Source organism: Pipistrellus hanaki (genome assembly GCF_964339955.1).
Source record: "Pipistrellus hanaki genome assembly, chromosome: 7".
NCBI classification, from domain to species: Eukaryota; Metazoa; Chordata; class Mammalia; order Chiroptera; family Vespertilionidae; genus Pipistrellus; species Pipistrellus hanaki.
In genome coordinates this window covers 21845946-21862416 of record NC_140509.1, presented here as the reverse complement: position 1 = coordinate 21862416, position 16471 = coordinate 21845946, and the positions used below count along the sequence as shown (strand labels likewise).

The following is a 16471-nucleotide window of genomic DNA, read 5'->3' as shown; positions in this document are numbered from 1 at the left end:
CCAGAAGATGATGACATGATTGTCATTGAATAAATGAGTAAATTCTTGATACTGTAGGATTCACAGTTTGTCTGGTTTGTGTTGACAACTACTATACTACCATACCATATACAGGTAATACATTTATTTTCATTTAACAACAAAAAATAAATATTCTTCTTCATGGAAAAATAAGACATCCCCTGAAAATAAGACCTAGTGCATCTTTGGGAGCAAAAATTAATATAAGACATTGTCTTATTTTCGGGAAACAGTGTATGTAGCTATTAAATATTAGTGTTCTCATCATAATTAGCTAGTTATTAACAATAGGGAGAGAAGGAAGAGAAGGCCAGGCATTATAAACCAGAAGCTGCAAGCTTCACTCGTCCCAGGGAACCACCAATCTATTTCCTAAAGATCACTGGGGGAAGGGATCAAATAAAGGCTAAGGTGGATGCATGCACTATAAAGTCAGGTGACTGTAGGGAAGGTGCTTGCCTGTCAGTGTGACCTGGGCAACTATCAGTTGGCTAGGAGGATGGAGCCACTGCAATTTCATCAAATATTGAAGGGCTCATTGATTCAGCTCCTGACTCTAGCCCCCAGAGAAAGACTTCTCTCTCTCTTTTTAAAAAACGTATTTATTGTGTTTTTTTTTTGTTTTTTTTTTTGTTTTTTTCCAGAGAAGAAGGGAAAGGGATAGAGAGTTAGAAACATTGGTGAGAGAGAAACATCAATCAGCTGCCTCCTGCACACCCCCTACTGGGGATGTGCCTGCAACTAAGGTACATGCCCTTGATGGGAATCAAACCCTAGACCCTCCAGTCTGCAGGCTGACACTCTATAGACTGAGCCAAACCAGTTAGGGTGAGAAAGACTTCTCTTGCTCTTGCTTTGCTCTTGCTCCCTTGCTCCTCTCTTGCTCTGTGACTTTCAACAAGCACACATACTTATTTGGAAAGAAAATTATGTATGTATAGTTTTGTACATACACTTTTGTTATTTAGCCCTTTTTAAGTAAAGGTTTCCTTGTTATATATTTCATTTGAAAACAATGTTCAAAGGTTGCCCAGAGTTTTATTCTGTCTTTCGTTATATAACTATTTCTTGTCAGGTGTTTCCAACATTTTAGATGATTTCAGTGTTTTTGCTAAATAAATGCCAAAATAGAAGTAATCAGAAATGCACATTTCTGATTGTGTCCTACTACTAATTCCTAGTTACCAAATTAGTGAATCAAAGGATATGTTTATTTTGAGGATCTTAAAAATAATTGCCAACATGACTTTGAGAAAGTTGTCTGATTTAAATTTTCACCAGCATTCTATGAGAATGATTTTATTTCTATAAATCTATTAACATTGGGTGTTATAATTTATAAACATTTTTTGCCAATTTGATAGATTCTTTAATTTGTTTGACTAGCTCTTCATGCGTTTATTATTAATTTGCACATCTTATTTAAGAATTGACTAAGCCTGTGTTTGCTAATTTTATATTGGAATATTTCTCTTTTCCTATTTATTTAAAGTAAATATTCATTTTAAAATGTATTAAGCTTTTATCATGTATGGTGCAAACATTTTAGTGTCCTTTGCCTTTAATTTTGTGATGTTTTTGATATATAACTTTAGGTTCACATGTAGCCAGATTGCCTTTTTTTTTCTTTCCAATGACCAGAGTCACTAACTACCACTGTAACATGTGGGCATCACTATTGTATCTGTATAACTCTAATTCCCTTTTCAATTTTCTAGCCCACCCTAGAACTCTAAAATTATGTAGATTCCAACTTTTAGTGAATGCAACTAAAGAAATCCCACCAGTACTTTCAATTAATTAGCTAGAGAATATTCTGAAGAAATATTGGATTCCAAAATAGAAACTTTATTCTATAATATAAATTTGTGGATACTTATTGCCACACTTAAAACAGAATCTGTTATACATATTCTTTACTACCCTTAATGAATATCCTTTTTCAGAAGTACTTGACCTACCAGTCATGGCTAATGTAGACTTTAAACAGAATCATTTGTACCAGTAAATATGAAAGACTAGCAGAGATGCATAAAAAATGGCTGTTTAGCAAATAATACTATTGAATATAAATTTTTTAAAGCATACACATTTGAGCATTGGAACATACTTCAATGAAACTATACATTCATAAATGCCCATTCATTCTACAGCATTTTAAACTAACTTTCAAAAGCTTTTCTTTGTTATTTATTAGTAATCACATCAACCTGTATGAAATTCTTCAGATTCTTAACAGACCAACATGTTCTTATTAAGCCCATTTGATTTTAGCCACTTAAATTTAAAATGGTAAACGTGATCCTAATCATTGCTAGGTATCACAAGAATAATCTAGCCTGTGTTTTACTTTAATGGATCTTTTATACGCCCTGTTCTGATTTATTTCCTCCCCACGTGGATCTATGGGCAAGGCATTGTTATGTTTCTAATTAGGAAACAGACAGAAGAGGAAATTTTGCTTAAGGTAAATTAGAGTAACCAATCACGTGCCACTCTCTTCCTTCTAAGGTGTATTTGGAGGGCGGGGGTGGGAGAGGGCTAATTCATCTCACTCCTGAGTTGGGTAGAATGACACCACTACTTAGTCTCACAGGCCCATCCATGCTGCTTTCCATTGTATGATGAAAAAAACTGCCTGGAGTTTTCAGACCCAATTCCCTAAAAATATACTATCCCAGGAAACCCAGCAGGAATTAGTTATGGGCACTAGTGCCTTCAGCTTGCTATCTTATCCCTTCACATCACTCCTACTCAGCTTGTAATTTTATCAGACTTCGATCAAAATTTAGTAGTAATTATAGAGAATCAAAACATAGGAGGAAAGTAAAAATATAGCTGAATTTAATTTCATTGTTAAATTACACTTCTCCATATGCCGATGAGTCTACTTTGGGGGGCACTGGCACCCAGTTTTTAAGCCCCACCCAATGTTGCTTTTCCTCTAACCTCTCTCCTTTCTAATGTACTACTCAGGAAGTAAGTAAGTAAGTAAGTAAGTAAGTAAGTAAATAAATAAATAAATAAGGATATCTACTACTTTTTAGGACATCCCACTTTCTATCCACAGGATTTATTTGCCCCAAGATTTGTCATCATCCCATTGCCAAATAATCAATCTAGAGGTTAATGATTCCCCAGTCCCATGTGCTTGGTCAATAAAATTCCAAGCCCTCCAGTATGGTGCTGGGCATGCTGTCCTTTGTACTGCATCTCGCCAGGAGACCTGGGCATAGTTCTAATGTTTCCGCCATTCTCACCACCAGTGGTAAGTAAATAATTGTAGACATTTGCTTCTTTTAAAGATAAGTGTTAATTCTCAAAGCATAGTTTAATCCCATAGTGGAGAGGAAAAGGGATCTAATTTTTAGCTGCTTCATAATTTTTAAAGTACCTCCCTCACAATAGTTTATGCATCTGAGGAGTAAGTGCTAGTGAAGACATACATTTTAAATTTAAGCCTTTAAAAATTATTCATTTTGTTAAAATATATTTATTAAGCACTAATTACCTACAGACACTGTGTTTGAAAGGTGAAATCTTCTTGATTAGATGCTATTTTCTTGTATACCCATGGCCTCTCATACTTCCCCATACAGCACTTAGAATGCCACATTGTAATAGTCAGTTTCCTTGTATGAATCTTTCTCAGAATACCTGTTACATGAGGGTCAGGATTTACAGGTTACTTTTTCTCTCTCATCACAAGCATTTAGCACAGTATACAGCATTAGCACACTTATGTAGAGTAGTCACTTAATCTGTATTTTTAAATGCATGATCTATCTCATAACAAGATCACTGTCATTCTATAGCAAGTATGTCAAACTCTTGGCCCATAGGCTGCATGCAGCCTACAACAAATATTTTGGCAGCCCAACCAGTATGATGATGTGAAAGAAATTTAATTAAAATTTCATAACTTGATTTTTACAATACCCTGTTATACATAATTATTAATAACGAACTACAGCATTTGCTAATGACTGATTACTATAATCATGCTAAATTCATTTCCCTTACATGCAGGCGCACCATTTCTCTCCACTAATACTAGCAGCGAATATTTTAGCAGCCGATTGCCACATCATTGGTCTTGGATTGACCTGTTTGGTGTGCACAACAGGAAATATTTTGCTTTCAGAGAACAAGAAAAATAGGTTTATTTGCATTACGCTTACTAATTTGTGCAGTTATTCAGTGTTTGGTAAGTTAATGTTCAAGTAAGTTAACGTTTTTATTAAAATGTTCTATTATTTTATGTTAGCAATGACACATTTATTTCAGCTCTTTGTATTCAGCATGTCTCTATAGAAATAAACCTATGTTTCTATGAAAATTGAAGCTTTTGTTTTTTTGCAGCCCACATAAACTTAAACCTTGATTATTTGGCCCGTGCTAGCCTTTGAGTTTGACATGCTTGTTCTAGAGGGGAAAAAACTTCTCTGTAATTGGTTAAAAATTCTGTGGTGGGATAATATATTGTGAGATTATTTTGTAGTTTGTTTTTTTGCTATGGAAACAGAAAAGCATGAGCAGTACATTGCCTCCTTGAAATAGCAAAAGTGTATATTCAAGGCTCCTTAATAGTGGAGTAGGGAGTAAAAACTTGAACTTCTTGATAATAATTTCTAATCAGGTTGTACCTTGTAGTTTGAAGCCCATTGAAAAACTCACTTAGGAATTGATTAGGTGGAAGGTACTTAAATGGAGGAGGGCAAGATCTCTCTGGGCTTTGGATAGCTGTGCACTGTGGCTAAGGACACCGGATAGTCAGTGGTAGTTAGAGAGCTCAAGACTTCATCTTAGTGTGGAAGGAGAATGGTCCTAAAGGAAAGGATGGTCTCAGTGAAGACAACATGGCCCTTTTCTGCCCAGTCTAAATCCCTACAAATCCGTTATAAACTCAGCAGTTCTCTAGTAAAGGTTTATATTGGGATCTCCTGGCAATTGAGGGCTTGGGACCAAATTTAATGTGCTGCAAAGTGTACTGCAGCAACATAACCTCATTAATTATAAATGAAGTGAGTTGGCAGAGGACAGAGAACAATTAATTTTTTTCTGAGACTTTAATGTTGGAGAGAGAGATAAAACTTACAGGGAATCGTCAAGATAAAAGGGAAAAGAGCAATTGAGGAAAAATGAAAGAGCATAAGCAAGTGTGTGGAGTTAAGACAATGTATGTTGGAAGAAAAATATTTATTTTGATATGACTAAAGCAATGCTTATCAATACTTACTGTGCATGAGAAGATGCTATAATATTTTCATATATAGTATATATATAACAGGGCCCTAACTGGAATAATCTGAACCAGTAGGTGTGAAATAGGGCTTTTTTTTTTGGTAAGGATTTTAAAGTTCTCCAGGTTTATGTAATGCACTCAGAAAGGGATAGAGGGGTAAATTAACCAGAAAGAGCAATGAGATTTTAGTCAAAATCTAGGTAGAACTTGATTTTTAAGCATATTGAACAACTTGCTCAAAAGTTTGAACTTTGAATGGAAGGAATTCCATCTTTCTTTGTGTATTGCTTTATATTTTATTATAAGGTATGTGCCATATTTGTATTATATAATTAGTCAGGTTTATCATTTACTGAGAGTATTTCCACACCCTTGGCCCTTTTTTTCTTCATTTATGTAACAAGGACATACTGAGATACAGCTATTATCTATGAGATATAGATATATGGATATGGATATGGATATGGATCTGGGTATAGAAAATATAATCTGATTTCAAATTTTTAGTAATGGTTCTCCTAATACTTTACCAGACTGTTAGTAAAAATTTTACCATTCCTTAACAACTTAGAATTTATATCAACCAGTTACTTGTATGGAGATGCTTAATCTATTTCCAACAACAACAAAAAACACATTTCCCACAAAGTCGTTGAAGATTTTCACCACTGAAAGCAAAATGCTACTTCTCAAAAAATATCTAAAGGAAGAAAATACTAACCTTAGTTAAATAATAAGATCATTGTAATGAAGTTTAAGAGGAAACTTCTGAAATCCTTACTATCCTGTTGGCCTTTTAATTTAGATATTTGCTATATATGGGGAGTGGCTTTAAGAAATATCACTGTTAATGGGCTTTTAAAGAGTGGTGGTTGCAGTATTTTCTGACAGTGACTTGTTCTACATAATCTGATATATTCAATATGTGTGTGGGTGACGTGTGTGCAGTGTGTATATACACTTTCAGGCAGAATTACAATTACAAATGGTTTTGGCTTCAGAGTCAGACCTCAGAAAATGACTTAATTCCATACTTTGACACTTTCCACTATTATAGGTTAATCTTCTATAAACTCATTTTGAAAAGATGTGTTATGGTTATTCTAAAACTCCTTAAAGTAGAAATATTTCAAAAGTATAACATGTTAATCATAAGAGCACTGAAAGAATACATTTCTTTCCTCATGAAAATTTTGGTCAGTCATAAAGAGGCCAAAGAAATAGATTTCATAAAATGCTGAAATAATGTATGGATAAGCTGTGAAACTGAAACCACCACACAACCTAAGTCAAACACCCATATTTATTTATATAATGCAAGTGACCCTCAGTGCTCAGAAGATTCCTCTTTTTTTTTTTTCAAATTTTATCTGAAGGAACACTATGTGGCCTATATTCCACTTAATTAAAAGCAATAGAGAGCCTTCCAGGATGTTCCAGGGGCCTGGACTGAACAGTATGTTGACATTAGATGAATGGGCAAGGCCACCTGCTAGCTCCACTCTTGGCTTCGTGGATGATTTGCATTCCTGTGGCCTGTTGCTCGGCATGACAACTCTCAGCACTTCACAGCCCAATGGCCTGTTTAATATCATGGATGCCTTCCAGTCATGAAGTCTCTCTTTTGCATTAACATCAGCACACAATAGCGAGAGGCTTGTTCCATGATTCCTCTATTTAGAAGATGATGTTTTTACTTAATGTAGGCCACATAAAAGAAATGGAAATGCCTTCCTACAGGCTGGATTAAAATTAAATAAATTTCTTCTTCCCTAAAATCTTTACCAGATTGTGTGTTCTTTCATGAAGATGATATTCTGCATTTTAATTGGAAAATAGTGTTAGACTGAAAATATATATTTCAACATTATTAATATCCACAGAATGTTCCTATTCTTTCTTTCTTTCTTTCTTTCTTTCTTTCTTTCTTTCTTTCTTTCTTTCTTTCTTTATTTTTTTACTTTTTTTGTGTCAATAGAGTAAGTCAACTTGAGTGTGTTGAGATCACACTGCAAAGGCTATGATAGTATTAGTCTATAAACCAAAGAAATGTCATGTTTCACAGGGGAGAAATCAAATGGCAACAGAAGTGAAGGGAATCATTTGTAACACTGCAATCAAGAATATATTAAAAAAAACAAAGAGGAAAGTATTATCAAAGGAACTTGCTGAACAGTTTTTAAGAACAGTAACAACACTAGGAATGTATGTAGGTAGATTGGGTGTATTGTCCATTAGAACTTGAAATAACAGCTTATATCTAGCACTAGCAGAGATATTGATATTTTGCATAAACTGCATCTTTGTTGTTTTTCTGAAATAGTTAAGGCTTCATGTTAAAATGGATAATTTATATTTAATTCTGTATGTAATGTGATAAAATATGATTGATTAATAAAATACCTGCAGCATATATGTATATGTCCATATCTGAAATCACTTCCAGCCAAGATGGAATAACAGACTAGGTTTATTCTCTGACCTATAATTAACAAAACCAAGTAGACAACATTTTTCAATACAGTGGATATCAGAGAAGCTAAGTAATCCCTGAGATATAGGATACAAATGAGGTAAATTCTATGATTGCTCCAGTATACTGCCCTGAGAGTTATTCAAAATCATAATGCAGTGAGTAGGAACCTAGACATTTATATCCAGCTAAAATATCTTTCAAGAACAGATCTGAAATGAAGACTTTCTTTGGAATCCAAAATCAGAAAGAATTTTGAGCAGATTCATATTATAAGAAATTTTAAAGGACATTCTCTAGATAGAATAAAAATGACTGCAGGTGAAAATACATTCTGCATCCAACACAATGAAAATAACCAGATATGGTAACTACATGGGTAAATATACAAGATTAAACAAAATTGAATTTCTTCAAAGAGAATTGACTGTTTAAACAAAAGTAAAAGCAATATAAAAGAGTTACAACATATGAAATAAAATAATCTGGGAGGAAGAAAATGAAAATATACCATTTTAAGGTGTAGTACTGTATGAAGAGTATAATATCACTTAAGTGTAGACCACATGTGTCAAACACAAGGCCCGCGGGCCAAATCCAGCCCGCCAGGCCTTGCAATGTGGCCCGCACCACGCTGTCATCACTGCACTCCACTGTCAGTTTATGACATTGTCAGTTTATGACTGTTCAGTAAACCATTCGGCCCGCGATTTAGGCTGGATTTTAAATTTTGGCCCCTTCTCTGATTGAGTTCGACACCCCTAGATCTTATTGCAATCACTGAAATAATAGAATAATAACTAATAAGTCAATAAAGGAGATACATTGGAATTATAAAAATCTGTCCAACTAATCCAAAAGAAGGCAGAAAAAAGAAGACAAACAACAAACAAACAAAAACAACAACAACAACAACAGAACAATAAGAAAACAAATAACTAGGTGATAGACTCAAACTTAACCATATCAATAACCACATTAACCCCAATTGAAAGATAGACTTTATCAGATTGGAAAAAAAGAAGACCAAAGTAACTACATGCTTCTACAAGAAATAATCTATAATTATAAGGAGAGAAATGAGTAAAAAGTAAAAGATTGTGAAAAAGTGTGCTACATTAACACTGGAAAAAATAAACCTGGAGTAGACACATTAATATTAAATAAAATAGATCATAGAACAGACAATATTACAGAGGTAAAGGGAGTCATAAAGATAAAATAGTCAATTCACAAAGAGAATATAACAATCCTAAAGTTTATCCTAATAGAATGGTAACAGTAAAAGATAAATTCACAATCATTGTTGAAGATTTTACTATTTCTCCTCAATAATTGATAGAATAAGTAGATAAAATCAACAAGGATATAGAAAACTTGAAAAACACCATAACCAACCTGACATTTGTAGAGCACTTTACCTAAGAACAGCAGAATACACAAAAGATAGAACACATCTGGTCTGTTTGTGCATCAATTAGTACAAAAGTATTAAGGTGATACAAAGTACATTCTCTCACTTAGTGGAATTAAAATAAGTTAGAATAAATTGAATTAGACATTTTGAAAATATCCAAATAATGAGGAAATGAAATAATAAACTTCTAAATAACTATGGCAAAGAAAAATAAATTCTATTAATTTTTACTGAAAAATAAAAACACCAGATGTTAGCATTTGTGGAATTCTGCTAAAAATGAAAAGTGAAACAAAATTTATAGATCTACAGTTCTAAAATTAATCACCTCAGTATCCATCTGAAGATACAAAGGAAATAATAAAAACTACAGCCAGTATCAATACAATAGAAACAAAAAGAGTAAATCATTAATATCCAAAACTGGTTATATGCAAATATCATTAAAATTAGTAAAGCTCTAGCCAGACAAATGAGGTGAGAGATAGAGAGGACGTGAGAAAGGGGAAGAGAGGGAGGCAGAAAAAGAGAGAGAAGAGGGAGTAATGAATTCTAAATATCTGGAATGAAGAGGAAGCAAAATAGAAAGTCTATACCAAGGACAATAAGGAAATATGAACACTTAATGCCAATGGATTTGTCAAATTAAATGAAACAGACAACATTTGAATTACATAACAGCCAGTGTTATAAAAAATACATAACTTGAATAGCACTGTCTATTAAAAGTTAAATTTCACAGGAAAATTTCAAGCCAAGGTGACTACAGAGGTGAATTCTATCAAATATTTAAGGACAAAATAATACCAATTTTACACAGATTTTTCAAGAGTCTTTACTCATTCAATAAGACCAGCATTACCTTAATAACAAAACATAACAAAAATATTTAAAGAATCAAAATTACAGTGGGAAAAAACTATTTCTCATGAAATAGAGTAACAAATTCTAAGCAAAACATAGCAAAGTAAAAACAACATGTAAAATGGAAAATACCATAACATCAATACAATACATATCAATGGAGAATACCAATAAAACTCCATTGAGTTTTATGCCACTAATAGAAAGTTCATTGAACATTGGAAAGTCAACAAAATTTATAGTATCCACAGACTAACAGGAAGAAAAATGTATGATCATCTCAATAGAACCATCAAAAGTATTTGACAAAACTCATCTCCCATTTCTGATTTTAAAAACTACAAATTAAACACACACAAACACACACACACACACACACAATCACTAAACAACAACAACATTCTTATCAAAATGTGGGGGGGGGGGGAAGAAACCCTCAAACATACAAAAAAACCCATATTGCTATCATCAATAGTGTTCTTAATATCAAGTATAAGACATGAATGTTAGCTCTCACCACCACTTCTAATCAATAGTATACGAAAAGTTTTAGTGCAATAAAGTAAGTAAAGGAAAAAAGGGTATCCAAATTAAAATGCAAAAAGTAAAATTTTATTTAAGGTAATGCACTCATAGGATATTTAAGAAAAAATTTAAAAGCTACCAGAACTATTGAGTTCATTAACATTACATGATACAAAATCAATATAAAAATAATTGTATACATTAACAAAAAATGGGGTGTTGACATAAAAATAAAATGAGAATTTATTTGAAAATATTAAACACTTAGGCAAATATGAAATACTTATACATCTGACAAAAATGTATAAAATCTGTAAGCTGAAATCTATAAAACATTATTTAGAGAAATTTAAAAATACAAATGGAATGCCATAACTTGCTTATGGCTTGGAAGACTCAATATTGTTAAAATGCCAATTCTTACCAGTTTAATATATAGATCCAATGCAACCCCTATAAAATTTTTGAAGTTTTTTTGTTAGAAATTGTTAAGTTGATACCAAAATTCATATGGAAATATAAAAGTATGAAATAACAAAAAACACTTAGAAAAAGATCAAACTTTGATGATTCACATTTTCTGGTTTTAAGGTTTATAAAGCTAGAGTAACTAAGTGGTATTGGCATATAAGATAGATAAATGGACAGATTAGAGTTCAGTAATAGATCCATCCATATATAGACAACTGATTTTTGGCAATGCAAGGGAAGTTCAGTGAAGAACAGTTATGTACAATTCTTCAAATGAACAAATGAGTAGTGTGTGCATGTATGCAAAAAAATCATTGTGCACTTAAATAAAAAAGTCTAGAGTGATATAAATTTACAAGACAAAATATTTGTGACCTTGGGTTAGGCAAATATTTCTTAAATATGATACCAACAGTATGAAACCCAAAAGAAAATAATTGATAAGTTATACTTTATTAAAAATTAAAGATTTTGCTCTTCCAAAGATACTCTTGGGAGAATAAAAATAACTTGTTGTAAACTGAGAAAGTATCTGACAAAGGACTTATATTTGTATATACAAGTATAAGCTCAATGATAAGAAAACACCCCTTTTATAGTCATTTCAATCCTGGATGTTTCCTAAGAATAAAGAAAGCATACAAGGGCTTGGGCCTTCTGGTAGCCATGCCAGGATGGGATACTTACTGTGGATCTTTCTGTGGTGAGAAATTATAGTGACCTGCTAGAGGAAAGTGGGAAGGCAAACTTGGAACTTGGGTAGTTGAAGAGTCATCTATAAAAAATGAAGTCATAAATAGAAAACAGACTGACAGCTGTCAGGGCATGAGATTTCAGGGGCTGGGAGGATGGAGAGATTGAGCAAAGGAGAAAAAAATGAGACTTTACTAGTACTTTGTGCCATGGATGCATGCTGTAGTATTAGAAAGATATTTTGTTGACTTATAACTTGAAACCTGTATTGTTTTGTTAACTGATGTCACCCCAATAAACTCAAGAAAAAGTATGCACACCAAAGACAAGTAACCAATGGGGAGAAATTACAGGCTGTACTATATGAAATGGTACAGTCTGACATTATTCAACTACATAGACTCAAAATTATAGGAATTTACTATAAAATTTATTTCTGTACCATGGACATACTTGCACTTTTTGTTGAAGGCAAGCCCCAATAATTCTTTAGAGAGACTTTCACAGTCCAGAGCACATTATTATGTGATATGTTCAAATGTAAAAGGAAGACACCCATTTACCCTTGATGGCTAAACCTAGTTAAGCTATCATTCAGAAATGAGTGTTAACTAAAGGCATTTTCTGATAAACTAAAAACATGAGAAGTTACCACTCTCAAATCACCACTGAGAGAATGACCAAAGCAGTGCTTTGAAAGAGGATTGTAGCCCAAAGTAAAAAAAGCAAGAAGCAACAAGTTGAAAATGTAAAATAAACATTGGCTGTGTACATTAAAAATAATTCCCTAAGAGTAATAAAATGAAACTACACTACTAGAACATAGGAGTTAAATTTTTAAGGACATTCTGTTCAGAAGTAGGACAGAGAATGCTTAATTTTTTGGCTTTGTTAACCTTTTTTAAAGGTACATTTTTGGAGCAATTACTGAAAAATAGAAATGTAATGCATAATATACCAAACATGGAAAGGAACGGAAAAATTTGATCCAATAAAAGGCAGGAAAAGAGGAAAATCAGGCAGTATTGTGTGGGACAGTGAGAGGTTATGAAAGTAGAGATGTCAGTGTTGATCCAAGAACTGTTTCTTTATTTTAAAATTTTTTATTTAAACTACTTTGGGAACAATGATTCTTACTCTGTGCTGTTTGTAGTCATTTTTAAAAAAAATATGAATTTCTAAGAATAGAAAATTGGCTAAATAAATGACATAACACCACAGGGATCATTTACAACTTCTTTAAACCTCAGTAGTTTCATCTAAAAAATGGGGTTGATGCCTCCCCTTTGAAGTTGTGAGAATTCTATGAGGTTATATAAATATTTGGCACTGTGCCTGGGACAAAGCAACCCTCCATTTTGTAAATTCATGTATGTATACATGGAAAAGTTTGGAAATATATAGAAATAGGTGTAAGTCATGGTTGATTTGTGGGAATAGTTTTATAAGTTTTTTTAAAAATAGTATTCCTTTATTTGCCAATTTGCTTATACTTTTGATAGAACCATGATTTTTAATACTTTTATCATTTTAAAGCAATAATAATAATTGAATGGCATCAATAAACCAAGTAAAACAAAAATTAAAGAAAAGGATGTTATTTGGAAGGATTATCTTACCCAACGCCTCCTCCCCCCTTTCTTTCACAATTTTTTAAACCTATTGGACCTGTTCTGATAACGCATTAATATTTTTAAATTCTTATTTCCATTAATTCATAGTTTGTAACTTTTGTGTGTAACACACACATTGACTTATAAAATGACCTAACACAACTAATATGAATAGAGAAAACAAAAATATTTTAATAAAAATTAAATGAAATAAAAAATCGATCCTTCAGAACTAACAGTAAAATTCTGAATAAAAAGTCAAAAGAGACTATAAAACTTCTCTTCAAAGACTTCTTGAAGTGATGCTTCAAAGAAACTAGTTTATGAGAGAGAAAAAAGTGGCTGTTAAGAGTCATTTTTTTAACCAAATAATTACTTTGACCAAACCCTTAGTTTATTCAACTAGTTTCTTCTAATTTTTATTCAACCTAATTATTTGTCCTTATTTTGGCATTGAAGAAAATAAGAGTAGTCAAGAGATTTATTATTATGTCCAGAACAAATTAGGATACATGCTTAAATCCAATTCCTGCATGTTGTGTTAATAAACATGCGCTGTTTCCTAAAACAGTAGAAAGCACAGAAGGTTTTATTGGGCAGGAGAGTGACATCAGAAATGTGACATTTAAACAGAATCACCATTGTTAATGTGGTCAGTGAACTGGAAGGGACAGGCTAATTGAGCCGAAAACCGGGATTGACGAGCGTAGACTCATTTTGTGGTTTGTTTTATGTGTGAGGCCATAGCCTCAAGTTAGGTTTAAGGCAACAAGACGTTTTTTCCTGGAAAAGTTGTTTTCATACCAGAGGGTTTTCCCAGAGGTACTTACAGGGTTCCTGGTATCATTATACAAGGACAGTGTGTGAGAAAGGGGTGATCTTTTCCATTTATCTTTTCCCGTATTTGGACGTTGACTGCAGAGAGAGGGATAAGAGGTTTCGCTTGGAAAACAAGACAACTGCTGCTAAAACTCATTGGAACACATGGTGCTTCTAGAGTCCTGTAGTGTGCAGGTACACAGCTCTCGGTTCCATAATTCCATCATTTTTTTTTTGAACGTTTCGTCCTGTTTAATTTCTACCATGAAGATATCGCAGGACTGCGCCTCGGTACAGAATAGTTTCCTTTGGCCTTAGTCACTGATAATATTTGCGTAGAGTGGGAGCTAATTCTTTGAGGAGGTAAGACCTCCTTAGAAGTTTAAGAAAACTTTATTTATTTATTTATTTATTTATTTATTTATTTATTTATTTTAATTTTATTGATTATGGTATCACATAATTGTCCTCATCCCCCCCATCCCCATCCCAAACCACTCCCCACATATGGCCCCACCCTCCTATTGTCCTGGCCACTGGCTAGGCCCATATGCATGCACACAAGTCCTTTGGCTAATCTTTCCCGCTTATCACCACCCTCTCCTACTTTCCCTCTGAGATTGAGAGTCTGATCACTGCTTCTCTTTCTCTGGGTCTGTTTTTATTTATCAGTTTATGTTCATTATTTCCTCTAGATATGTGAAGAAAACTATTTAACTTCTTTAATATAATTTACTTTGGGAAAGGAAGGCACTATGAAGAACTTCTGTTATGCTAATGTAGATTGCTACTTACAGTGTGCTCTATGGAACGGCCCTGTGGGCATCTCCTGACAGCCCAGACAGCAAAATTGTAACCTTCATGTTAGCATGATGCCCACATGATTGTGTTCATATTCCAGCTAGAGAACACATGGGCACCTGTGTCCAAGAAGTCAGAGTCACAGACATGCACTGAGCATATTGATATTACTAGGATAAATGACACTGCACTTATTGGTAGAAAAGACTGATGAATATTTAACAATGCTTGTGGGGGGAGGAAATCTGTCTGCTTTCTTCATGTTCTCCTTCCTCCCTCCTCCTACTTGTTTCTAACAGGTTAATAATGATAATTCTCTCAGATCTTGTGTCTTTTGTCAGACTATGTCTAATGTCAGTAACAAAGTGGTAAGTCAATGAGATGGCTACTTTCCTAAATGATATAAAACTAGTTTTTTTTTTTAATTAAATGACTAAATAAGATAGCATCAAATAGAAACATCCTCTCTTTGTAGCTTCTCTTCTTTTATGCTCAGCATCATTAGATGGATCAGTTTCATACAATGTTCCTGACAAGCTAGGTGCCATTTTGCTTATGTCACTGCTAGTCACCTCACACAGGCCAGTTTCCTTAAAACTACATGTCAGATGTATTAGTAATGTATTTTTCAATCTAACCCTTGTATTTTCTTTTATTCTAATTGCTGTTTTGTGTGTGTGTGTGTGTGTGTGTGTGTGTAAATAATAATATGCATTGAAACTCCTCTAAAGTTTGTGCTACTGAACTTTCCTCATTCCGAGTAATTTCAAAAGTCTTTGCAGCTATGTCTCTATTTGTAACAATTCAGGTGAGATATAATAATAAGGGTTTAGAGGAGCAAGGCAAATGATCTTTCCAGAGTAAATATATCAGATTGTGCCAGTATTGAAATCTCTACTAAATGTTACCTTAGCCATAGCTCCGGTTTCTCAAAATATCAGCTATATGTGCTGATACCCTGACCCAGAGTGGGTAATAATTTATGTGTGGTAGCTTTCTGGCTATTAACATAGCCCATAGGTGTTTTCAGCAGGATATTATGGGAAGAATTTGGAGACTGGAGTCATCCATGAATCTAGTCTGAACCATCACTGAGTGCCTGGGGGTGAGTCACTATTGGCATCAGTGTCACCATCATTGTCAGACACATGACAAAGGGAGGCACTGAGTCAGCCAAGAAGCCTTCTATAGTTACCTCATTGCAGAAATGTGAGCATGAGATGAGATGAATATAAATGGCCTTTGAAAATAGATTGTTAGCCACTGTGATATGCCATTTGAAGGTTGGATTTACATCACACTTACTCTCAAGGAACGGTAGGCTTGGGCTGCAGATGTGACCAGGTTATTTGGCAAAATAAATATTTATCTATGTAATCACTTGATAAGCAGGTATAGTTTAAAGCAGAAACATGTATAAGGTATATTTTAATTGAAGAATTATTGTAGCAGAATCCCCAATTGGAGATACTTCGAAAAATTATTTTGGCTCTAGAATACTAGCCTCTATGTATAAAACAGTTTTTTTT

General features: G+C 33.5%; 1 protein-coding gene across 1 annotated transcript in view; it reads left to right on the top strand.

Annotated features, from left to right (window-relative positions):
- The first annotated feature begins 3215 nt into the window (after positions 1-3215).
- Positions 3216-16471, top strand: part of HMGCLL1 (3-hydroxy-3-methylglutaryl-CoA lyase like 1) — a 221231-nt gene continuing 207975 nt past the window's right edge. The window contains exon 1 of the mRNA XM_084890880.1: positions 3216-3289. Coding sequence (XP_084747006.1) covers positions 3263-3289 — 27 coding nt within the window. The 5' untranslated portion in view covers positions 3216-3262. The remainder of the gene's footprint in view (positions 3290-16471) is intronic.